General features: G+C 38.6%; 2 protein-coding genes across 27 annotated transcripts in view; one reads left to right on the top strand and one right to left on the bottom strand.

The window, feature by feature from the left end:
• NEK1 (NIMA related kinase 1) overlaps positions 1 to 9,126 on the bottom strand; it is a 44,211-nt gene extending 35,085 nt beyond the window's left edge. For 12 of the 20 annotated variants that reach the window (XM_041480026.1, XM_041480025.1, XM_041480035.1 and 9 more), the window contains exons 1-9: positions 8,990 to 9,126; positions 8,538 to 8,602; positions 5,922 to 6,070; positions 5,745 to 5,841; positions 3,667 to 3,764; positions 2,040 to 2,123; positions 1,568 to 1,635; positions 1,359 to 1,445; positions 229 to 283 (exon numbers count right to left, since the gene is read on the bottom strand). In XM_041480026.1, the coding sequence (XP_041335960.1) occupies positions 229 to 283; positions 1,359 to 1,445; positions 1,568 to 1,635; positions 2,040 to 2,123; positions 3,667 to 3,764; positions 5,745 to 5,841; positions 5,922 to 6,038 (606 nt within the window). In that variant the 5' untranslated portion in view covers positions 6,039 to 6,070; positions 8,538 to 8,602; positions 8,990 to 9,126. The other 8 variants (XM_041480022.1, XM_041480021.1, XM_041480023.1 and 5 more) reach the window with 8 other exon arrangements.
• CLCN3 (chloride voltage-gated channel 3) overlaps positions 8,366 to 25,336 on the top strand; it is a 59,961-nt gene continuing 42,990 nt past the window's right edge. For 6 of the 7 annotated variants that reach the window (XR_005956182.1, XR_005956183.1, XM_041480043.1 and 3 more), the window contains exons 1-2: positions 9,252 to 9,381; positions 19,047 to 19,222. Coding sequence is in view for 5 of the 7 variants with exons in the window: in XM_041480043.1 (XP_041335977.1) it covers positions 19,063 to 19,222 (160 nt within the window). In the remaining 2 variants the exon portion in view is untranslated. Of the gene's footprint in view, positions 8,457 to 9,251; positions 9,382 to 19,046; positions 19,223 to 25,336 lie in introns of those variants that run through there. The other variant, XM_041480042.1, reaches the window with a different exon arrangement.

Genomic DNA, 25,336 nt, shown 5'->3' on the forward strand with positions numbered 1-25,336 from the left:
ATACCATCCATTAAAAACAAAGGTGCCAAGATATCTGAGAGATTGGCATGGAACAAAACACCAATGAAAAGTGTTGGTTGGCACAGGAAGTGGAGATGAAAATGCTGAAGGTAATTTTCAAACAGCTGCCATGAAAGCATTTCATCAACTAAAATATATCTGCATAACATCAGAGAAAAATTCTGTTTGAAATCACTATTCTTTTATAGATACAAAGTTTCTACTCACCGCATGTTTAAGTGTACACATTTCATAGAGAACACAACCAAGGGCCCAGATATCACTAAATCAAAGAGAACACATTATTTTAAAACTTAGTTCTAGGTTAACATTGCCAGTTAACTTGTATCTGTGAAGTCTATCTCTGAAGATGAAAAGGGTGGATTTTTGAGTATACACAAGCCCCCATCTATGGACTTCTTTCACCCTGCAAAACCCCAAGGAAACAAAAATCTCAAAACCAATTCATCAATCAAAATAAGGCCACCCTGAAAATCAGATGAGGCTATTTTGGCTTCTGATTTAGAACCATCTCAGCCACAGAAATCAGACAAAATATGGACAATGGCTTTTTTTTTTTTTTTTGTTTAAATATATACATTTGCCTGAGGTCTTTGAATTAAACAAACAAAATCCAGAAAAACCTCATCACCTAATTCAGCAAACACAATTCTCAAAGTCAATTTATTCTGTTCAGCAGAGATTAAACTTACCCTCACTTGTTACAGGATTTGGTTAGAACATCATTGGATAATAAACCCCATGTAGAAGAAATTAAAGGGAAGGAATTGTAACAATTTTTATCTCTTAAGAAATCCATGGAAATGAGCACAAGGCACTCACACCAGTGAATGCAACAGCAGGGTGCACTGGAAGGGTAACTTACTAACATTTCATTGCAACAATTTAATTACACTGGGGACACTGTTATCAGGTACAGGCTGCTGCCAGGGCTGCAAAGGTCTAAGCGAAATATCTGGAGCCAGCTGAGCCGCCCATCTATACACATCATGTGCCCAGATAACCAAATTGCTGTGTTTCAGCCTTAACAGAGTTTCATCTGGGTAGTGCATAAACAAAGGCAGTACAACCACTGTGCAGACAGGAAGAAGTAGAGCCACAATTAAGGACACAACTAGATCTTGAACTTGGAGCATTAAGCTAAGTCATCTCTCCATGACATTGCTTTCTACTTCAGACTACTAAGGTGCCACCTCTACAGTGAAGCTCAGTACCTACTTAGGTAAGAGACAATCTAACAGATGCTCACCATCATTTGATTAGAACAGCTTTAGATTCTTAAAAGAGCTTATTTTCTTCTTTTTAACAAAATTGTTTAATAAAATCCTTATTTGTACCTTTTATTGTTGTAAGGCTTGTTCTGACATATTTCGGGTGACAAATAGTACGGTGTTCCTATGCAAGTGCGTGCCAGCTCTGCAGTACTAAGACAAAAATAAGGATGGATGTTAACTGGTTAACTCACATGAAGTGCACAAATCATGTTTTCCTTGGTCAAAGCAATTTAAATTAAGTCAGAGGAAAAAAAATATGAAAAAGGAGTTACCTGTTCAGAACTCTGGCGATTCCAAAATCTCCCAGCTGTATTGTTCCATCTTTGGTTAAAAATATATTCTTGATACAGAAATGTTAACAAGTCCGTTAATTAAAATATTCACACTTTTTTTGCACACTTTTTGTTCTCTACATATTTTGAGAAGAAAGTTTTCTACCATTCAATCCCCTTGAAATCATTGTTACTACTATGGAACACCAGACTTATACAACTTGTACCTCATTAATATGAGAAAACACTACTTCCCATTAGGAAACATAATATTTTCTGTCCCCAGACATAAACACATGAGTAACACTTGTCATTTCATCAAACAGCCCCATCTGTTTGTACAAATATATAAATTTCCTTCAGAACTGAAGAAGTGTTTCCAGTATTAGAAATGTTTCCATAAACAAACTCAGAAGATATGAATGCAATCACTTTGAAAGACAATTCAGTTGAAAAATTGCCACCTACATACCTGTGACTTTATGTCCCGATGCAAGATTTTTCTATCATGTATGTGTTTTAGCGCTAAACAGATTTGTACAAACCAATCCAGAATCTATTAATAAAAGAAAATGCAACATCAACTTCATTATTTATCTGAAAACTTCCCCACTTACAAGATATTATCAAATGAGACTTTAATTATAACTATGGATTTTACCTTCCTCCCCCTCTTACCCGCTCCATTTATACCAAAGAATAATTAAAAACTTAATAGTACTGTCACTATAATGCAAACCTTTTAATGAAAGATGCTTATTACCCAAATTTGATATTAAGCTTCAGACTACTATTTTCATTATGTATTATAAACCTAGCAGAGGCTTGCAACATGGATTTGATTTGATGTGGAACTTGCAAATTAAAAGATTGCACTTTTGCTGTAGCCAATACAAGTCTTCTTGCACTCAGTGAAACGACCAGGAGTCCTAGGAAGCCTACTGATGGCTCCCATAAATTTATTTTGCTTATAATAATTTTGTGTGTCTTACCTTCAAAAGAAAAATATTACAAAGTAGATTTTGATAAGAAAAGCAACAAACATCTAACTAGAAGATTTTGAACAAGCCAACAATGCCCTTTTTAGGGTAAATTTGCAAAAATCACAATGTAAGAAGTGACTAATGACAAGAACTTTTCCATGTGAATAGTAGTTTTACATTCACTACTTAGGAATATATACATGACAAAATTATAGTATAATGCAAGGCATAGTTTTCACTTTTCCACTGAAGTCCTTGTAAAAGTGAGGTCAAATGAGAAAATTGAAAGTTTTACAAATTATATCCCAAATGTTTCATATACTACTAAGGCTTTCCAATCCCAGGTAAATTGAGATCCTACTGGATGCAGGCACAAAAGCATAGAAACAGTTTATAAACAAAGAAACATGTCAGTCCTAACAAAAAACCCACCCTGAATCCTACATAACTTATTTTTACTTAATTTAATCAAATCTGTACTTGAAATCCTCTCATTTATTCCAAACTAGGTCACTTCTCTTTCACTAAAAATTACCTTATAACCAGTTTTGTGGCACAAGAAATGTATTGGAAGTATATCAGCAGAATATTAAATTTTTATTACTGGCAAAATGAACTTTTGATTGATGCCAACTCCATATTTCATATTATTATACTTACAAAGTATATTATTTCATACTTATGACACAGGAAAATCAGTATTACAATACAAAATCCTATGCCATCACATCCTTAAAAACTTCAAAAATTATTTCAGAGGTTTAAGGATATTCATATTGTCTTTCAGTATTTTTCATGTCTCGGATTTGATTTACTTCACAAGAGATCCAACTTCTAAAAGCATCTTACACATAGAGACAAAATCTCAAGTAACATACCCAGGACTTTTAACCATATTTTCTTTCTGTGGGTTTTTTTTTTTTTTTTTGGTGCAGTTGGTTTTTTTGTTTGGTTTGATTTTGCTTTTTAATGGTACTACATAGATCAACAGCAACAAGAATGACTGAGAATCTCCTTTTATATTAAGCAACCACATCTATAACCTGAACCAAAATAATTTCAAATTAATGAAAAAGTATCCTGCAACAAAACACTATAACAGCAGTTTGCTGTTACCTGATCTTCAGAGAACAGGATTCCTTTCTGGGCATTAATCTTTTTAAACAGATCTCCTCCTTCACAGTAATCCATCACTATGTACAGACAGCCATTTTCTGTAAAATAAAAGACAAAGTATTTCAAAAAGACAAAAGCAAGACCCTTCTTTACTTAACTTTCTAAATATCTTCACCACAGCCACAGAAAAAGCAACAAAAAATTTACTTTTTCACATGCAGCTTTAGATATAATTTATTAGTCCATCTTCTAAAACTTCAAGCAAAAATATGTTTATTATTTTGAGTTTCAAAACCTAATTTTTCCATTTTGGTAACACTGGACTATTTTGATAGGGAGGGAAAAGAATTACATCTACTGAACCAATGTTCCAACATGGTGTTGTTCAAAACCACTATGAAATTAAAGGTGTCATTTTATGAACGTAATATAAAATCAATCTTTCAACTTCTTTCAAACATCCTATAGATCCCCCTAACCAAAAGGGATCTTAAGTTGCCTCTATTTGATTTCTTTTTTCTTGGAATTTTACCTGGACTTGCCAGAACATGACAACCATCAGCTTTCATACTAGACATGCAGTCTATTTCGGTCTGAAGTACAGTAAGAGAACTTCCAGCAGACAATGGGAGATGGAAACAATTATTTTCTCATTTTTGAATGAAATCTCAGGAGACTTCAAAAGATCCCATGCAAGTTTCCAGCAGGAGGTATGAACAAACATAATACATTTCATTCAAAGTTATGGTTTTCCCCAGTTACTGATGAAAAAACAGATTAGGCAGAAGCAAATTGCAAGTTGCCAAAAACGTAAGAACTACACTACTCACATACTAGGCATGATTTTGAGAAGAGATGAATAACTGCAGAAAATCAGTCACATGCTGCTCAAAAGAAAAAGAACTCCTATTTTATGAAAAAGTTAGTCACAACACTTAAAAACCTTTGAATTACAACAAATTAAATCAACTAAGTTCACTTAAATTTCACTCCCATAGAATGCTTCTGCCTTTCAAAACATCAAACCCTTAAAGTTTCTCTGTTTGGTTATTTTATTGTCTTTAATTAGTGTTATTTTAAAGGATGATTCTAGGAGTCTACATTTCTTGTACATCTCTTGCTGAAATAATTCTCTTCTATGAACTCTATGTTCAACGTATTCAAAGTCAATGTGTTCTGGCAATAAAGATGCAACACAAAGTCTTGTGAATTATGGATTACAGGATCTACCTTGTAAGAAAAAAGCAGTCTTAAAGAACAGCCCTCTACCACAATGAAGAAAGCCGTGTGCATTTATAAACCAGAAGTGTGGCTGTGTAATATGATTATGCCACAAAAATCTAATTTCATGAAAAGACAAAGTGTAAGCCCCAGGCAAAAGACAAAGTCAGCAGAAATGAAGGAAAGAAGAAGAGAGACCAAAATCTCTGAACAGCAGTTCAAATAATATTTAGGGGCTTTTAATAATATTTTAACTTTTATAATAGGTTTTTGGAACCTTTTTTCAGTTCTTCCCATTTCCGAAGACATTTACATTCCGAAGACAATGTTGAATAATATTTCTCCTTTCTTCACTGCCTAAAGAAGTAAACAGTCCCATCTATCTTCCCAGCTCTGAAAGCAACTATATGGTTGCATTTACTGAAGACTGCACTCTAAGACAACAGACTTGGACATAAAATTGCTCTTGCTAGGTTATCAATATCCAAATTTAGACTGTAATTTAACCTACACAAATTTAACCTACACAAGCATTCTAGTTGCTAGGGTATATGCAAGGAGACTTATGCTCAAGAGAAACAAGAGAATATCTTTCATTTAAGCACCAACCAAAACCAATGCATGTAAAGGTACAGTCATGAATATTTGTTTATTTGTTCCCCTTTTTCCTGAATTACAATTATTTTTAAACACGGATGCAAATTCCGAAAAAAATATGGAAAATAACTGAAGTAAGTAATAAAGGTATGAAAAATACTGATTAAAGAGAGAAAACTCCCTGACTTTTAGACTAAGTGCAGTAAGAAGTGCACAGTCATTCATGTTACTTCAGATTCTACTGTATTAGTTCATCTTACCTTCAAATGATTCCCTATACAGGACAATATTTGGGTGTTTCATGTTAGCCAAAACAGCAACTTCTCTCCTTGATTCTTCTCTCTCCTTATTTGACATCTTCAGAAGGAAAATAATGATTTGTGAGAACAGAAGTACAAAAAGAATGGCTCAGGAATTTATTAATAACAATAATTTACCTTAGAGATGTTTATTTCTTTAATGACATACTGTTGGCCATTTTCTTTAGCTTTGACAAGTATTGCTTTCCCAAAGGATCCTTCTCCAATCTTCCTTACTTTGATATATTTATCCATAGTTCTTGTCTTAAGGCATCCTTACTTGAGTACTGGAAAAACAAACCAACAAACACAAAAAAAACATGAGCATATTTAATTAGGTGTACTTAGTGATTTAGCCTGATCAGGGAATGGTATTTTTTTAAAACTCAAAATGTTGATCCATTTGTCTCTTCAGTAGATTTTCTGTAAATCATCTACTCTTAGTCTCAATTCTATTTTGGTACAGTTGGATCATTTTGGGCCAACAAGGGCTGCATAACTAAAACCCGTTTCATCTTTCGTTTTGACTAAAAAGAATCTGTTTTGTCTCTAAATAAATCAATGAAATCAGTGCCAAGGCTTCTGATCCAGCTGCCACACAAAAATCATAGAGCTATGGCACCTGGTTAAAAATGTTTTGTTCAGCTTTACTTGGAAGAAATACAATGGAGGCGAGGAGAATTCCTATGCATTGGTCCTTAAGATGCACTAAATCCAGCTTTTTTTTTCACTGTAATGAAGCTAAAAATGGCCTGAATTCAACATATCCCCGTCATGTTTAAAATCATTATTCAGTACAGAGAGGTGTGGCCTTAAGCTTGACTGAATGACTCTTTTCACGTTGCATATAAAACCAATAATCACAACATGGCACAAATCCCTATTTTTCATGTACTATCTGACCATTTAGACTACCTTTTCAGATTAAAAGAAGTACTCAGGTGAATTTTTATGGTGTTTAAGGTTCCATATTAAAAATTACTTTGGTAAAAACAGGACACTAGGGAGCTGCAAGCAGAAGCTATGGCAATATACAGATGTGTCAGAACAGCACAGCGAAAGGGCAAAACAAAGACCAAAGTGACAAATGCTAGAGAAAATTCACAGTAGACTAAAAGATTATATTTTTTTAAAATCAAAAAGAGCTTCCATACCCTGAGAAAGTTTCTGTAAGCTGAAAAAGACAAAAGTGTCCTAAGATTTTCTTCACTTAAGCCTCACTTGCAAGAAGGAATAGCATTTCTGCTTTGCTGTACCCAGCTTCCTTCCAACAGGAGATCCTAGTAGCTTAGATCCAAACTTCACACACATCACAGGTCTCACAATCAGAGTCTCTCCTCAATTTTAGATTTTTTTTTACAGAATTACCATGTACTACACACAGATGCTGCTTAACATGACCTATACCATGAAAGCAGACTAAAATTAATAAGCCTGATTAGCATTACAAGACAAAACAAGAGAGACATAAAGTAATCTGTTCTGCAAAAGAGGAGATGCAAAGCCTACTAAGACTAAGCATAACTACCAGGAAAGTAAAAAGTTAAATTTACAGGCCTGCAGTGTCTTGGTAAGGTTGGTTTTTTTCTTACAGTACATAAAGATAGTTCAATATAAAGTTGCACTTCTAAACATAAGGTCTTGATACTAACTTCAATGTTCTTTTTCAGGCAACATTAAAAGCACAGCAGGTGGGATACAACTTGAACTTTGCATGACTCTACTGAAGTTCTCTTCCTACCCTACGTTATGAAACAACTAGAGTCGTTCTACAGCTAAAACAGCTGCATTAGGCATAGCTTAGGGTTGCCTCTGCGTGCTGCTCCGTGCAAATACAAATGGGCAGCACCCAGCCTTTGGGCGAGAAGTCACAGTTCAGTCAAAGCGGATATATAATCCTCCATGAGTTAGAGAGCTTATTTTTATATGTGGCAAGGGAAAAACATGCGTCCAGAGGAAGGACATCAGCGCTGACAGGGCGTTGTCTTTTCGAGCCCAGGGCAGCAAGTCAGTTCATCGGACATGCAGGAGAGCAGCGCAAGTCACATCCCCAGGCAGCCCGACCGACCGGAGCGCACGGCCAGGCCGGGGCCGCGCGTACGGAGAGGGGCAGGGCAGGGCAGGGCAGGGCAGGGGCCGAGCCGGGCCGCGCTCCGCAAGCGGGCCCCGCCAGGCCGCCGCCCCCGCACAGCCAGAGCAAACCCAGCACCGGGGCGAGAGGCGCGGCCGGGAACAACCAGCCTCAGGGTGGCTGGAAGAGACCACCCGCTACCTGCCCGGCTCCCAGAAGGGCGGCCCCGCCCGGCCTAGCCCGCTCCGTCCCCGCCCCGCCTCAGCTTTGCCCGCGCCCGCCCGGTCCCCACCCCGCCATACCTGCCCGCCGCGGCCACGACTGCCCAACCTGGCCTCGCGCCTGGCAAGGCCCCGCCCCCATCCGCCCCTATTGGCGACCCCGCCTAGCAGCTCGGCTCCCATTGGGCGAGCCTGCACCGGGGCGGGGCCGCGGCCCTGCCCGCGTTAGCGGCGCTTCACCCTGGTAACGCGCGGCCGCGGTCACGTGACGGGCGGGGCGCGAGCGGGTGTCAGCGTTTTTGGGGGAAACCCCCCTAAAACAGCTACAAGTGTTTCACCAACGACCCGCGACCCACAACACCGTGCAGCCCGGCACCGGCGGTACGTGTCTGCTCCAGGACAGCCCCGGGGCGGGGCTCCTAGGGGAAAGCGTGCCGCGGCGGGGCCGAGCGCAGCGCTTACCGGGGAGGGTCGGGCTGCACCTGCGGCTCCTCCGTTCCCGACTCCAAAGCGCGCCTTAGTGGCACCTATGGGCAAAAAGCCTCGTGATTCACAACGCGCCTTCTCAGTCCGAGTGCCACAGGGCACGGCGCCCTGCGGGCTTGTTAGCCTTGCACATAAGCGGACCGGCGGGCATTTTTCTTAAGGAAAAAAAAAAAAATTCCACCCCTTGACTTGACACGTTTTGGTGGAACTTGCACTAGCTGTGTGTTAAGTGGACCCCACACTGGCCTCAGCACCTCGGCTGGCAGTACCCAGGAGCTCCGTGCTCAGCCCGACACCTGCGTTTTCTCTGTAGGTAAAACCCTTAACCTCTCGGGGCCTCCGCAGCGCCTGGAATTTAGAGGCGGCGCAGTTTTAGCCCGAAGCCGAAGGATGCCGCGATGTACCCGGCTCCTCTCTGCCTCCTTTACCTGGGAAGCCGCCGCCACCCCGTTCTGAAGCGCGGGACTGTCCTGCCTCCCCCTGGGCCCTCAACCCGCCCTCGCAGCGAGGGAGCCCGGCATGGGCCCCTCCCGGGCCTCCGGGAAGCCGCGCCCCTCGGCGGGAGGGCGGGAGCGAGGGCCGGACCCGCGCCGGGCGGACCGCGGGAAGCAGAATCAGCAGTGACGGCGATGCTGACCCCGGGGGCCCGACGGGCGCCGATTCTGCGCGGTGGGAATCCCCGCCCTCCCCGGGCCGAGGGGGCGGTGCCGGGCGGCGGAGCGGCCGCGGGTCCGGGGGCTGCGCCCGTGTCCCGCTGGCGCTCGGAGGGAGGATGAGCCAGCGCCTCCCCGGGGATCAGCGGGCGGCACCGCCCGCGCAGGTACGGGCAGGGGCGGGGCGAGGCGAGGCGGGGCAGGCTCGGGTTCCCCGCGGCCCAGGGACACGGCAGGGGAGCGAGCGGGGCCGAGGCGGCGGCAGGAGGGCAGCGGGCAGCCCCCGCCCGCCCAGCGGCTGCTGCGCCCCGCCAGCCAGGCGGCTCCGGCCGGCCGGGGCTGGGAAGGAACGGGACAGACGTGGTGGCTCCTCGCGTATCCCTCACCTCGTCCGTGTGCCTCCCCCGAAAGGCCGGGATGAGGGGGAAATGCCCCGCGTGTTACACAGAGTAAACACAGCATGTTTGCGCGTGTCACCCCATGCCGGTGTTGTTCCGGGCAGCGCCTTGGGGAAAGCCGGGGGTCTGTGCCATGTCCAGGGTCTCCTCCCCACTTAAGCAGCGCTGGAAGGATTATTCTGCATGAGTTGCTCGCTTCATGTTGGCTCACGGGTTTGGCTAGTAGGGCCGCTCCTAGGGAAGGGAGAGAGGTAATGGGCTCTTGTTGGAGCCTCATAATTATATGGGCGTGCAGGTCAGGGAGGTTAAAACTGAATATTGAGTGCATTCTTTCATACTATCTTCCCTGCTTGTCCAAAATTATTCCCGGCCCTAGCCAAAACCGTGGAAATGGCTGTAAAACAAGTGTGTATTAATTCTCACTTAAAATGAATGGTTATGAATGTGACAGTGGAAAATCGTGTGCTGATAGTGATCTGTGTAGTGTAGTAAATTTGCTGTGTCACACTTTAAAGTACTAAACTAGGTAAAATAGGGCCTTACAACCAAATTTAAAATGTTTCTGAGTCTAACTTATGTTAGAATAGATGCTTAAATATTTTTGCCAACATACTGGTAAATGGTAGTCATTTGGGTGTGAAGAGTTGCATCTCATTTTTGAAGTTGTGGGACCTCTGAAGGTTCTGGTGCAGTGTTTGTGGAAGAAATTGTCAGGTGAATGTGTGCTTTTTGCTTTTAGATGCTGTTCTTTTTGGTGGACCTGTGAAGGGGTTTATTTTCAGTATCCCTTAGCAACAGAGATATTTCTTTGCAGAAGCTATTATACAGCTATTTGAATGAAGGATGTGTTGTTATGACAGATTTGAAAGCAGATAGTCATCAAAACTGTTTCTGTATTTAAGGAAATGTCAATATGCTGTAATGTAAAATTTTAAAAAATACTTGTGCATTATAGGAAACATACCTTTGTGAAGAATAATAAAAGAGAACTCACCAGCTGTCACTATCACTTTTGCTAAACTAAGTCTTTCACTAACTACTGTAAATTTGATGTCTTGTTTCTTTGGCTGGCAAGCAGATGTAAACTTGCTGCAAAGTTGTCAGAGTGGGAAGGAGTTCTGCTCTGGGAAAACTACAGGTAGCTTGAAACACAATGACTCTGCATCTCTCTGCAACACATGTGAAAACAGAATTTACATGGTGTTCAGAAAAATGGAGCTTTTTTCTTGTTTGCTTCTGTTTAGTATTGGTATGTCAGTCCTAAAAATTCTTTGCCTGATAATGGTAGATGTCATACAGAATGTGTATTGTAATGTTTCTAGAAACACATTTTACTTGTTGTATTCCAAGGTTTTCTTTGCCCAAATTTTTACAGTGTCCTCTTTGAGTGGTTTACTATTCCACTCTTCTCTCTGTAGTGAATACTTTCAAGTTAAAGTAATCCTGGGTAAAATTCCCCCCCTTCCTTCCTCTTCTCCCTTTGTAATAAGAGCAAGCCTATCCAAATTCTTGACCAGGAAAGACACTTGAAGCTGTTGGCTTTTGCTCTTTTTGACTGCATTGCTCTGAACCACTTCATTTTATGAATTTGTCATAGTTTTTCTCATGACCATGTTTATACTTCCTGTTGTGGTCTTTTGCACACAAACATTTACAGCAAATAGATGTTTGAGTAACCTGCAAGTGAAAACCCACTGTGCTGGTTACTCTATGAACAGGTGGGTCTGGCTGTGTAATATATCTTCTCCTGTTCACTGAATATACAATTTGGCTTCCCCCACACACACTTTGCTTTGGGGTCTATGTGTGTGTGTGTGTCTTACCTTGAACAGCAGAGATGCATTCCTTGAGTGTAGAGCACTAAAGCTGGGACAACTGTTCCAAGTTCACAACCATTGTCAAAAGGGCCAAAAGGCATTCTAGGAACGTTGAGATAGCTAAATAAGAGCAGGAAAAAACTGACTTCATGTGCATGTGAATAAGTGTAACTGTACAGATCAAGGTTTCAGGGTAAAGTCTTATAATAATTTGGCAGTAGGGATATTTTTAACTTGGTCATAAATTAAAAAAGTAGAGTAGAAGCTCTACTGCCGAAGAGATTTGTGCCAGAAGTGATAGTGCCAATTTCAGTTAATTTCCTAATTCTCAGACTATTTTGCACGTTCCTAAATGTCTTGCTTTGGCACCTTGACAGCAGCAGTAACCCAATAAACTCCAAAAGTTGTCAGCAGTGGCAGTAATCATGTGCCTGGAATTGCTGAGAGTACTTTTGTACTCTCTCTGCTTATTTTCCCAAAAGTAAGATTTCAGCTTAATGCCTGTGAGCAAGTTCCCAATTCTGCCCTCCTTGTTTCAGTTGTTCCCTTATGTCATAACCTTCAAGTGCAGGTTCTGTGTTGTCTGACTTGCTAAAGCTGTTCAGGTGTCAGGTCAGCTTTTCACCTGTGCTTGTGGACGAGGAGGCTCTGCAATACAGTACTTTGTGCTTGTTTATATGCCATGCTTTGCAAACTGAAGATGCTCAGAACAGTAGAAAGTTGATAATTACAAATTTTTGGAGTAAACTTGAAGCTTGTTTTTGAATTTTGGAAGCCTTTATAAAAAGTCAGCTGAGAGAATAAAGTCTGGACAGAACAATACGCATTTAAATTGACTATGATAAGAGGGCTGTAAACTTTTTTTTTCTGCTGGGAAATGTGCTCTGCTTTAGAAACAAAGAAATTGAAAAATGTAAATTGTTGAGATAGTAATTATACTTAATGAACTGATATTTTTTATTACTGGAGAAGGAAGTTTATGAAGTAATTCATAGGCTTCATGCATAATAGAAGGAATTCTAGACAAAGCTGTTAAAATGGTTATGAATGTGTCTACATCTGGAGTACCCTGATTAGTTTGTATTATGTAGTCTTGAGTGTATATTCCTGGAAATGAGTGTAAAGAAAAGAATTTATAACTTCATAGTGGGTACCAGCAATTACTTTTAATAACTTCCAGAGAGTCTAGTTGGATGTTTTCCCCTTGAACTTTCTAGGCATTCAGTTGATTTTTTTTTTTTTTTTTTTTTTTTTTTTTTTTTTTTTTTTTTGTTAAGCATTTTCTTTAGGCTTCTAGTTACAGGATTAGACTGTGCTTACTTTGTGGGGCTAAGGAGGAGTAGTAAATGAAAAAGTGAATTAACTTCAGTCCTGGGCACAGACCCTTTGATAAAAATAACTTTTGCTGTTATTTTTTCTCCTTATTTTTGATATATTTTGATAATTTTTTCTAAAAATTTCAGAGGAGATGAAGTACTCAAATGTGTATTTTGCATGTTCATACTGCAATAAGTACAATGAAGAAATGTTTCCTAAATGAAATAGTAAAAATGGCATTTCACTTCAGTACTTTGTTTAAATTCCAGATAGAGCTACTGGGGTGATTTAATGTCTTGACATCCTGCCAGTTTAAATTCAAGTACTAGTTTTCCTGAAAGATAAGTTTGTGTTTGAGTTCCTTCTGCTTTTTTCTTCAAATTAGTGTTCTCTGCCAGATTTCTTGGATTTTGATGTGTTATCTGCAGTTTTTGATCTACTGCAGCTTTTTCCCCTGAGTTTTCCGCTTTCAATTTGTCTCATGTACATGATGTGAAAAAAAAATCTGTTCTCCATATGCTTCCAAACACATTCATTTTCTAATTTTGAAAACTGAATCTACAGATTTCCAGAGTATATCTAGGAAAGAAAACTGAAGATTCCTTTAACTGTTATTTGACTTTTTTTGCTTCTAGTCTTGCAGACAACTTTAAGTTACTATTAATCTTACAGACTTAGCAGTTTTCATCTGTTTTGTGCTGAGACGTGAATATTCTTTAACTTGGGCAGTGAAGCTTCTAAGACACCTGAGAAGAGCTAACAATCTGTGCACTAAGCACTTATGTCATTACCACAGGTAGAAAAATCTCAGTTTTTATTCCTAAGAAATTTTAAAGAATGTTTATTTTCTTTGGATAGGTAGAGGATGGATTATTTTTAATAAATCTGTGAACTGTGAACTCAGTGAACTGACCTCATCTCTGTGGTTATATAACACATTTAAGATAACTCACCTCCTTTGCAGTCTTTTAGCTGAAAGCCTTTTAGTTAACTATAGGTGATTTTTTTTTTTTTTGGTAATATTAAAAATCTCACATGAACCCAATTTCTTTTTTTCCCCGTGAAATACCCACCATGGGTCTTGTTTTTAACTTGATACCACTATTGAACAGTAAATTTCTGTCTGGACTCTCCTGCCAGAAATTTGTCTACCATTTGTAGACCCTGATGAAATACACATAATTTTGGGAATGCCCTTGCCAATGTTTCAACTAGGTTTTACAGCTGGAGAGAAGAATATTCAAGTGAGGGCAACTTGCTGTGCATTCTGACCGGCTAACACACTTGATTTAGGAAATACGTTGCTTTGGTGCTGTTTGTGCATCTTCACAACCTTTCAATTTTTTTTTTTTTTAAATCTCCTTTAGTTAGAATATCTGTTTTTATTAAAAAGCAGGAACAGGCTATTAACACTCTTGTTTATTAACTTCAGAGATTCACAGGTCTTTCTGAAAAAAAATTTATATATTTTTTTCCTCCTTTGAAAATTACCAGAATGGCCACTTGTAATGGTTGAGAGAGCTGTTTGTAAAAAAATGAGGTGGCTTCTGTGTAGTCCAGCAAAGGATGTCAGCCGTGAGCAAGATCCAGGTGTTGATCACAGATCAGTCCTTCCTCACCTCACTGCCTCAACACTGTTGCTTGAGAGGATCCAGAGCAAGAAGCAGAGCAAGTCTTGTCAGCACTCACTCCTGGCCTTGAAGTTTAAATAGCTGTACTTACTGCATCTGTCAGTTTATCACTATGCTACTGTGATGTCTCTCTCTTAATGGCAAGGAGGCATTCAAGATTCATAAATGCTCGTAGTCAGAAGGAACAACAAAAGTCAGAGTCTGCAAACAATCAGAAAGTTTTGTTAGTGCATTACACACTTGGCATGGAAGTTGCTATGTTAGTCTGTATAAGTGCATGGCAGTGGGTTTTGGATAAAAGGATAGGGTGAAAGGGAAAAGAGAAGAAGAGATCACTAGTCTGGTTTTCCAGCATCAGTACAGCTGATGAGATGTCCTGGGGGCTCTCCTGGGCTTGCTGGGGGTACTTTTTAATAGCTAGGTTTCCTCACCAGGAAGGCTTCTTGTTTTCTGTGCAAATTACCCATCGTATGCAGTCCATTATTTCAGACCTTTCTGGAAATGGGCTGGAGAGCTTCAGGGGGCTGGGATAGTCTTGATCCCTCTCTACAGTCTGTGCCCACACCTTGGCCTCATTCCTGTGCTTGCTCTGTACTGTGTTGTACTTCTCTTTTGGAACTAGACTGAGGATGTGTGTCCCAGGGGAGTGCTGCCCTACCTCTGCATGACCCCTTCTCCTGAGAGTCTTGTTCCTTATCATGTTAGTACCAACAATTGTCTGTTATTACCAACAATCCCTGGTTGGTTCAACAGCCATCCAGTAATCACTATTTGAGACATACACATTAGCCCCTTATCTTCTGGGATTCAATACTTGCATATACCAAGAGGAGTGCCCAGCCTTTTTTGTTTCTGGTGACCAAAGGCTTGTCACTTCTGACGGAGTACAGGGGATATGTTCCTCTTTAGCTGGTATTTTTCTTCACTCCTTTGAAGCTGGAAATTTTTTAGTAGGTAGAGTAAGAACCAGGAACCACCAGGGGTCCCCACAAGATTTCACAAGTAGCGGTCCTGTTCCTGTGTTATGTTTTGGAGCATTCTATAGGATTTTTAACTTGATCTCAGGGGCTTTAGTGTGTCTCTAAAAAAATTTTAATTCAGACTTTAAAAATCTGTGGTTGATGCTGTTATTGAGAAGATGCTTGGAGTTAACTGAGGATAGTGGTGCTTTTTCACATTCCAATTTGACAATCCTGAACTATATTGAACTTGAACGGAATTGTCTGAAAGATTCTCAACTCTGGTGTGACCCTGAGCTTAGGAATCTGTGCACATAGTTAGGGACTGCTCAGTGCACTTTTATGATAAGTTGAAGAAAAGTAGTATGATTAATGAGAGTTCTGTTGATGTGTAAAAGCTCTGCTCCGTTGTATAACCCTCAGATGACTTCAACACAAGTCCACGTTAAAAAGGAGTAAAAGCCTTTAAAAAACTGTAAAGAGACACTGTTGTAGTGTCTTTTCATCAAACAGAAAACGACCTTAGGCTCAACAAACAGAAGTTACATTGTCTACAATGGAAACTGCAGTCAAAGTTCCTGCCCTTCAAAAGAGGAGGATGGGTTTTACCTTTCAGTTGCCTTAAGGAGTTGCAATTTTATTTCTCATCTGAATACAATCACAGAAGGGACATCAGAGATTTTTTTTTTTTTGGTCGAGGGAACTCTTCATCTTTTCTTTCCTGGACTGAATATTTGTAGCTATAGGTACTGACCCATTAGTTTAGAAATTAGTACTGTATCTTACTTGTGTTTTAGGCTTGCTCCAAAGCAGCAGCCGTGGACACAGTTGTTTATGTGATTTGACTAAGGATCAGTATCTGCCTCTGAAGCTAAAGCTTTTGAGTCATACTTGCTTTCATACTTAGTTCAGGTTCATGCTAAGGGATTATGTTGTTAGTTTTTCCTTTTTTTTCCTCTCATTCTTTTTAGATAGTTGACTGAAAACCTCTCCAAGACTTTACCACTCGTAGAGCTGCTTGTTACTGTACCTGTGTGGGAGACTACTCTTCAACTCTGATAGCAGAGGTTTTTCTAATGTATCAGTAAATTAGGTTAGTTTAGTAAGTTTAAATTGGAGTTTTCAGCTACTCCAGCCAGTTTGGTTGAATGCTATTAAAGTATTCACATTAGTAACTTGGTAAGTGTGAAATGTCATTAAAAGGTATTCCCATTAGTGACTGGGTGTGAAAGAAGCAGCCTTCCATCAGGTAGGCTGATATCTTTGTGCCAGTGGGTGTAATTCTTCAGCTGTCACAATATGGGTAACTATCATCTCTCTGGTTATGACATTTTAGGGAGTGGAGATGCAGTGGTTTTGAATACTTTATACAAACTAGAGTCAATGCCCTTAATGTTAGTCATCATATGACCAGAAGCATGAGTTTGGTATTCATCCGGTAATTAGGCTCTCAAGTTTTAGTTGTTTTTTTTGTTGTCTTCCTATATATATATATATATTTTTTTTTTAAAGCTAAGGAGATAAAAAGTAGTATCAAAATGAGTATTTATTATAGGTTCTACTTTTGTGAATATCGGGTCTATAGTAATGATATTCTATACTGGTATTTGTCGTAAAAATGAAGAAACTTCTCAGGCTGTTCTATTAAGTGTTTTTAACTAAGATTGTTAAGATTCAGTAGAACATTAATATGAACACTGTGAGGTTTTGTTGCAGTTTTACAGCTAAGACTGTGCTTTACAAGTATTATCTTGTTGGGTTTTTTGAATGCTACAAAGAATGATCTGCCTGTGTATTTCTGTAAAGGTTAGCATACGCATTCCCTAAATTTTAACTTTGAATAATTGAGTATTCTTAAGAATTTTTGTGGTTGAAGCTTAACTGGAAGTGTTAAGATTTTTTTGGTACATTTTTGCTAAGAAATAATCTGCTAGTGGTCTAAAAAATACAGTGAGAAATTCCTCACAACTCATTCACCCATTTTCCAAATCCTGAATTTGGTAAATGAGTGGTGTTCTCATCCTGCTTAAATATTTTCATGTTGCAGACAGAATAAATAAATGAAAGCTGGATATGCTGAATCTGTGGTAAAAATGGAAATGTCATTTTCATGCAGGTGAGACCAAGAGAAAGAGTGGCCAAAACATGGTCTTTGTTTTAGAGCTATTGTAAAATTCTTGTAATTTCGGAGTTTAAATTTTTTTCTGAAGGGCAGGTTTATTTAATAACTAAAAAATATGCAGGATTTTAAATTTAATATGGGAGGTTTAGAATTTAGTGAGAAAAGCTTAATTCTGCTTTCATTTTTTGGGCAGGTGTTCTGGCATAGACTCCCATACATATATGGATACATGTTGAAATTTTAATTTAAGAATGGGTGTGGGAAGTGTCTCTGTCATATTATTTGTCTGTTCTTGAAATATGCATAAAGTACTTAAATAAGTGTACTTAAATATACTATAAGGATACTTAAAAATAAGATTCTATATATATATACAGAATGTCTATTTCATAATAAATAGTTACCTTTGAAAGTTCTTGACAGTTAAACCATTTAAAATTCTATATTATTTTCAGAATTTGTCAGCAAATTACTCTTTGGTTCCTGTCACCGCGTTTTCTCTACTATAGAACATATTCTTATGTGTAAAGCTTGTATTGATAATTTTAATTACATCTCATTTTGCTTCATGGGTGCATAGCATTCTCACTAAGTGCAGTACTCTTGTAGGGTCTGTTGGAAGATGTATGAGAGTTAGAGTACAGATGACTGCCTTTTAGCTGAGTAGCTAGTACTGAACAGAAAAATTGAATTTTACACTGATTTTTTAATTAATCAGGATTCTTAGTTGGAAAAAGAGCTCTTTTGTTAAGATCAGTCATTCTGGTTTTTTATTGGTTTGTGGTTTTTTTTGTGTTCATTGTGTTTGCTGGGTTTTTTGTTGTTGGGGTTTTTTAGTTGTTTTTGATTTTGAACTATTTAAAGCAAATTTGTAATCTGGAGGAGTACTTTAAAGTTTTCACTCTACTGCTCTTCTGGGGAAATAACAAGCCTTAGCTGCCTTTTTTGTGTTTCCTTTGAGATACAGAAAAGTGTTTTTATGGGATAACAGAGCACATTCTGGAGATTTTCTGATTGCTTGGATCAGCTGTCAGCAAATGTCATGTAAATCTGGGTTTTTACTGGCCTATTTTGTCTTTTCCATAGACATGTCTCTGCACTGGAAGTGGTTCCCTCAGCTGACTCCTTTCTGTGCTTGACCTTTTAATTGTAGAGCTTGAAAGAGAGGCAGGATGTCTGACGTTGGAGAGCAGAAAAGTGCCTGTGGTACTAGACTGCAGAAAAACTGCACAGCCTTACATGCTTTTTCTGCTATTGATGTAGCTGTTTGTTCACTGTTCTCCTTTACCAATGTACTTCCTGCTGCACTGTATTTAATTAGATTTTCCATTATATGCTATGACCAAGTGCTCATTACTTTCTTTGCTCTCTCTACTCATAACAGGTAAGATATCCTGCTTTAGCTCTCTGTTCTGCAGTTTGGTTATATTTGTTCTGTATTGCTGCTGTCTTTCTGTAGCTTGTAGTATAGTCACCATAAAAAGTTTTCCCCAAAGCATGAAATACTCTTGTTTTATTTTGATACAAATTTCGTAGTGGTTTTTGAATATTCAAATAGGAAATAACTTTTTTTTGTGTATACATACAGGTTATAAAGCAGCTAAATGGAGTCTGAGCAGCTGTTTCATAGAGGCTACTATCGAAACAGTTACAACAGCATAACTAGTGCAAGCAGCGATGAGGAGCTTTTAGATGGAGCAGGTGTAATTATGGATTTTCAAACCTCTGAAGATGACAATCTCTTGGATGGTGATGCATCCATTGGTAAGTTCATTTCAGCTTAAAAGTTTCTCTGGGTTGTATTTTTATGTGTCCTGGGGGTTTTTTGTTAGTTTCTATTTTGTTTTGGTTTTATATGACCAAATTGGATTCTTTTCTGTTAAGCTAATCTGTCCTTCAGGGAGAGGCTTTCAACCTGAGAGGGGTTGAACATTCTTCTGTGTCCTTGCCTAACAATTGCATTGTGTGAGATGACTTCTGCTACAAGGTAGATATTAACATGCTGCTGGCAAATGTAAAACTTGCCGTCAAATAAAAGGATGGCTGTTCTTCAGCTACCTGGTCTTTTTTCTCTGCAGTGGGATTTTGGAAGTCTCAATGTCTCCAGTATTTCTGTGATGCAAAAATTAACAGGCTGTTTTAATCATTACTTCTAAAGATAAATCTGTTCTGCTTCATTCAGCTTCACCTCTGTAAAACAGAGGCAAAAGCCAAAAGTAGGGGTGTTGTTAGAAGCAACAGAAAGCACAATATGAGCTGAATTTTTGACTACATAAAAAGTTGTAAACAAAACTTTCTACAGTAAACACTATGAAAGCACTGAAGTAATACAAAGAAGAAAACTGGGAAGCTCCTTTTTTTTTTGGTTTAAGAAAACAGTTCAGGTAGTAAAAATATTACCATTCATTTAGCAATAGTCAAAGAGGTGAGAAATAAAGGAGAGAAATAAAGTAATTTCTGTTAAAGATACTCAACTTGGTTAAATGTATACTCTGGTCACTTCCTCTGTCTAATTAGATATCTTGAATATGCAGTGGTTTAACTTGTATACCAATACAGGTATCACAAGCCAGCACACTGTCAATCTACATATTGCTTCTGGTACATTACTTTGGGAACACCAGCATGCTGAAGTCCAGTGCTTAAGAGTTGGGAAATTATTAGGTGAACAGCTGGCTTCTGTATATAATTATTTGTTCTAAGTGTCTGGCACTTCTAATAAAGTGAGTGCCTTGCTTGTCTATCATAATATTTACAACCTGTACTGAAAGTCTGAAGCTACTCTGGTTATTGTTCATATAAATAATTTCCATCACTTCAAGCATAAAGGAGAAATGAGTTTACAGTAAAATAAATAGTTTCAGAGCCAGTGTTTTGCCCTTGTTGTGAAATCAGATCCATAAATTGAGTCCAAACAGATGAGGTGGTTGTTTTGTTTGCCTTGTCAAAATCAGTGCTAATTGCTGCACATGCCAGCAGCTCCCATCTTGTTCTAACACTGATGTAACAGAATGTGGGTTGGTACATAAATATGAATGTATTTTCTTTCCTGGAACTTTAATTTTTTGCTAATGACTTCCCTGATTGCCCCAGTTCTGGACTCCCTGTAAGAGGCAGCAATACTAATAAGCCCTATTATTTAAATGAATGGTGATTTATGTGTCTCCATACATGCAAAATGTTTTATTGTACAGCAAATCATAATAAATATCTTAGTAGTAGATCAGAATCTGATGTTAGTTTTCTTTTTAGGGTGGTAAGAACGTAGTTAGAAAAATGGTACACATAAACTTCCATTCAGGAGGTGAACATCTGTGTTTCTCATTCCTTAGATGTCCAAATGAGTCAGGTGTTTTTTCTTCTGTGTTTTTAATACAACAAATCTCATTGACAAGACAAAACAAGGGCTTTCTTGCACATGCCCATTTTGTAATTATTACTTAGCATCAAATGTTTGGGGTTTTTTTGTATTATTGTTATTATTTAAATACTCTTATCCTTTAGCTGCATTTTTGTTCTGTTAAGTCCAAGGACAGATGGATTCAATATGGACAGTATGGAACGTTTCTCACCTCCTGAGGAAGGGCAGGACCATCCCAGTAACTGGAATATTACACACTTCTCAGCACTGCAGGCCCTCCAGAGCATGATGTGAATGCAGAGGCCTCAGGTTTAGCTCTGTGCTTTAGCAGATGAGCCATGGCAAAATCAGGACCCCCTATTTAAAAATATGGTGTGGTTTAGGTCTGTAGGACTGGAAGAATTTATAAGCCTGGTATCTTAGCAACATTAGCAAAATGGCAACAGTGTATCTGTAATTCAAATGATTGTGGAAATAATGTAGATAAATTGAAAGGTGCATAGTTGCAGAATGTAAGCTTGTAGTACAAATGAGCACAGACGTGAATTTATGCAATCTGCATAAGTTGTCATGGACAATAGAGTGCACATCAACATTTTACAGTTTATGTAATAAAATATAGAATTGCAGATATTTTAAAAAATCAAGGCCATGCATTGAGGATAAACTGAAGGATTAAGAAATAGTCTAACTTCTTTTTTCAGCTAACGAAAATGGAAACATAAGTCGCACATATATGATGTAGAGAAATGTCTAAAAATGTGGAATTTCTACAGTAATTGTAGTCTTTTCCCCTCATTCAGAGGGTAGTAAGTTAACAGAAGTCTGCTTATTTCACTAGGCTTACTCAGTCCCTTGGCTCTCAGGACAGCAATTCTATAAAGCTGCACTGTACTGCTATTCACATTACCACTCATACTTAAGTACTTAACTGAGGTTTAGAAAGCCATTGAAGCTCTTAAACAGTAGTGAATATGCCTTCTGTTGAAAGCATGTGGAAATTGGATAATGTTGGGAAAGAATGCTAACTTCATATACTTATGTGGGAAATTCCTTGATACTATATTGGACTAAGCAAATGAATGTTAACTGAAATGAGTAATCAGAAAATCCTGTCACCTAGACTCTTAGGTTCCTTAAATGTTTAGTTGATAGCAATTTGTCTTTTTAGAATCATCTTATTTGGAAGGTTGTGGATAGTTCTGTGTTGGGTAATCACCATTATCTTGAAACTGATGCTGTGCAGCAATCTTGCTTTTCTCAACACAATCTGAAAGCATGTGACCGGTCCTTTAGTGTCTCATGTGAGGAAAATACAGAAATTGTGATGATGTAGTACTGTAAACCAAATACATATATATGCATAGTAATTATATGTGTACTATGCCTGTTATGTTTCCCAGTAGCTGTTTTCTTTGCATAAATGACAGATTTTCAGTGGCAGTGTTATGGAGAACAAGTAGGTATTGTGAAACTGTGAGTTCTTTGAGTGTAGTGTATTTTAACATGATAAATAATTACATGGCCATGCATGTGGAGGCTTGGATGGCCTTTACCAAAGTCCTGCCTTGAAGGGATGCTGCTTCTCATCCTAGAGGTCTCCATAATTTTTCTCAGAATTGAGGGCTGTAAGAGAGGACTGCATCAGTTTTGTCTGTTTTTTTATTGAGGTGTAGGGCAAGTTCAGTAGGAGGTGGATTTTTGTACTGTTGTCAGACCGCAGTTTTTTCAAGGCACTTCCTGAAATTAGATGATTAAACCTTATTTGCAGTAAAAATGGTTTGCAAACAAATGACCTCACTGGTGTTTACATCTCAAGGTACTTTGATCTGTCTGTGGGAATGTGAGTCCTGAATGAGCTTATATTCTTCTCGGTAGCTAAAGAGATTCCTGCATCATCTGAAGGAGTTGCTTATATTGTGAGTTCAGTGTGGAGACAGTTTACAATTTGACATATGGTGTTAACATAAAATTGGCAATACTTAACCTTAGTATGACAACCTGTAAACTGGTTCAAATTCAAAAGCTGCTGCTACAGCCGCTACTCTCCTTGCTACTATCTCATTGCCGCTGAAAAACAAAAAAATATGCTGACAGGTCATAGTGTAAGACTCTGTATCTCTCCTAAAACCTCCTTAACCTTGATTTGGAGTCCATTGCCTAAAGAGAGAGACCTGAACAATCCATTTTCAGTGCCTTAAATACTGACACAAAAAATCTTATAGTAGTGGACTAATATTGTGGCGTTACTTGAGGAACAGAATGCAACTTTCACCAAGTGCAGGCAGCTCAGTATAATCACGACATTTGTACCACAGGGGGGGATCATTTTTTGAGCAGGAGCTAGTTATCTTTTCCAGCAACACGTGAATGTTTTTTCATATGTATGCTTGTTTATATTTAGCTATTGCGCTTTATAAATAGAAGGAAGAATACAAAGAGAAGAATACAATAGCTTACTGTTCCTGTTCTATTCTGTATATATGGAAATTGCCTTAACAGATTCTTCCTATTGTTCACAGCTGATTTGAAGAAGAGCCTTTGAAGTAATTTTGCACCATTGGCATTGTTTTTATTATCCATCCATTCCATCCATGTATTATAAAACTGACTTGACTGAACAGTCATTATGACAGTTTGACATATCACTTTCCTAAGTCACATACAACGTATTTTCCAAGTTAGCAATACTTGCATTAAAGAGCTCATTGCTGTTCTTAAGTAAGGTGTATATTCACCCCCAAATGATGCCATGCAGATCGAAGCATGAGGAAACACTGTGATTACAAAGGCAAGCATGAGGCACAGCTAATTTATAGAATGAAATTAAATTGAATTGTCAGTAACTAGTTTTAATTTACTCTTCTGTTGGATTGTAGTTAGGCTGCAGACATTTTGCCTGTGTTTCACACTACTAATGCAGCTAAACACAGGATATCTGATAGTACCAAACCATGATTTCTTCTACTTTTTTTATTAGTAATGCATGAAGTTGGTTTTGCCCATCTCTCTGGAACAGAAATTGTTATACATTAAGTTTACATGGGTAACTGGGCTAATTAACAAGGTTCTTCTTCAAGGATTTAAAAATTATTGTCAACACCCCTTCTTTCCCCCACCCCCCTTCCCCAACTGACTGGAAGATTCTTAGTTTAAGGAAAAAAATGTTTTATCTTAGTTATGAGATGTCATAATTGAATGAGTGAATTTCAGTGAGCATCTGTTTATTATTGATTTCCTGAACTCTAGTGTTTGTTTGGTTGGGGTTTTTATTGTCGTTATTGTCCAAAATCTAAATTCACTTGATGTTGTTGGAGTTGAACAGCCTGTAATGGTGTTATAGCTAGATAGTTAATTTAGGCTTTAGGCTTTCTGAGGGATGGAAATTACACCAGTGTGTATGTAGAGTTTTAGTAACCAAGTAGTTTATTGTTCTCTTATATGTTTGAAAACAAATAATTATAATTTCAATATCTCATAAATACCATGGTCAGCTCTTCGAGGACTTGTTTGTCAACCCTACTAGCAGTCCTTGAATGGTCTCACCAGTCCTTCCTGCCAAAGATTTATTTAGCACATGAGCCTGATGCTCTGGAATAAGATAAATTATAGTTCTAATAATCAATTCTTTCCTTCTTTCTGATATTATGTAATTTTGTTGGCTTCCTTCTGCAGCTCTCCTGAAGTGCTTAAAGCACATTGGCTTTGTCAACAGATGCTGCTGAGGAAGTTGTTCCCAACTTGACACCTTGGTATAGTGTTAGTATGTGTATGTCCCTCTCCCAGACAAATGGTGTGAATAGTGTAAAGTGGAGGAATGAAAACAGAGGAAGTGTGATGGCATATATGTAGAAAGATGAGTCTGAAATGTAAAATAAAATAATTCAGTATAATATGTGTATAAAATCTTTAGGAACTAAATAGACAATTTTTCCTACAGTTTTAATAATATTTCATTTATTCATTTTAGTTTTGATTTGTTCTCTCAAGTCAGCCAAAGAAAGCAGATAGGATTTCACCCAAATTGATGTTGGGCTGTACTTTTGTTTTCTGCCTTTGAGAATATTCTTGCTTACCAGCATTTTAAAGTGAAAGCTTTTCATGTGCTTGGATTAAACAGAAATATTATTCTGGAAGAGGATGGCATGACATCCCTGAAACATGAGACTGAGTCAAACCACAAATCTACCTAGCTTAACATCCTGACTCTGGCAGAGGTTAAAAGTCAGTGCTTAAGGAAGAGTAATAACAGGGTAAGAGATAGGCACCACAGTACTTGTAGAGCAGTTTTTGTCTAGCTGATGGCCCCTCTTGTCCAAGTGGTGGGTTTTAATTTTAGTCTTTATCCGAGTATTTTTCTTGAACTGAGCTTTTCTCACAAATGCAATTCTTTAGCACCCAAACCGTCCCTTGCAAGCTCTCATCACTTAGCTATGTTTTGTGTAAAGCACCACCTTCTTTTCTTTATTTTGAACCTAAATCCAGTATAAATACTGCTGAGAACAGATACAAGTGCC

The sequence above is a fragment of the Pyrgilauda ruficollis genome, unplaced genomic scaffold (genome assembly GCF_017590135.1).
Source record: "Pyrgilauda ruficollis isolate IOZ18807 unplaced genomic scaffold, ASM1759013v1 scaffold5, whole genome shotgun sequence".
NCBI lineage: Eukaryota > Metazoa > Chordata > Aves > Passeriformes > Passeridae > Pyrgilauda > Pyrgilauda ruficollis.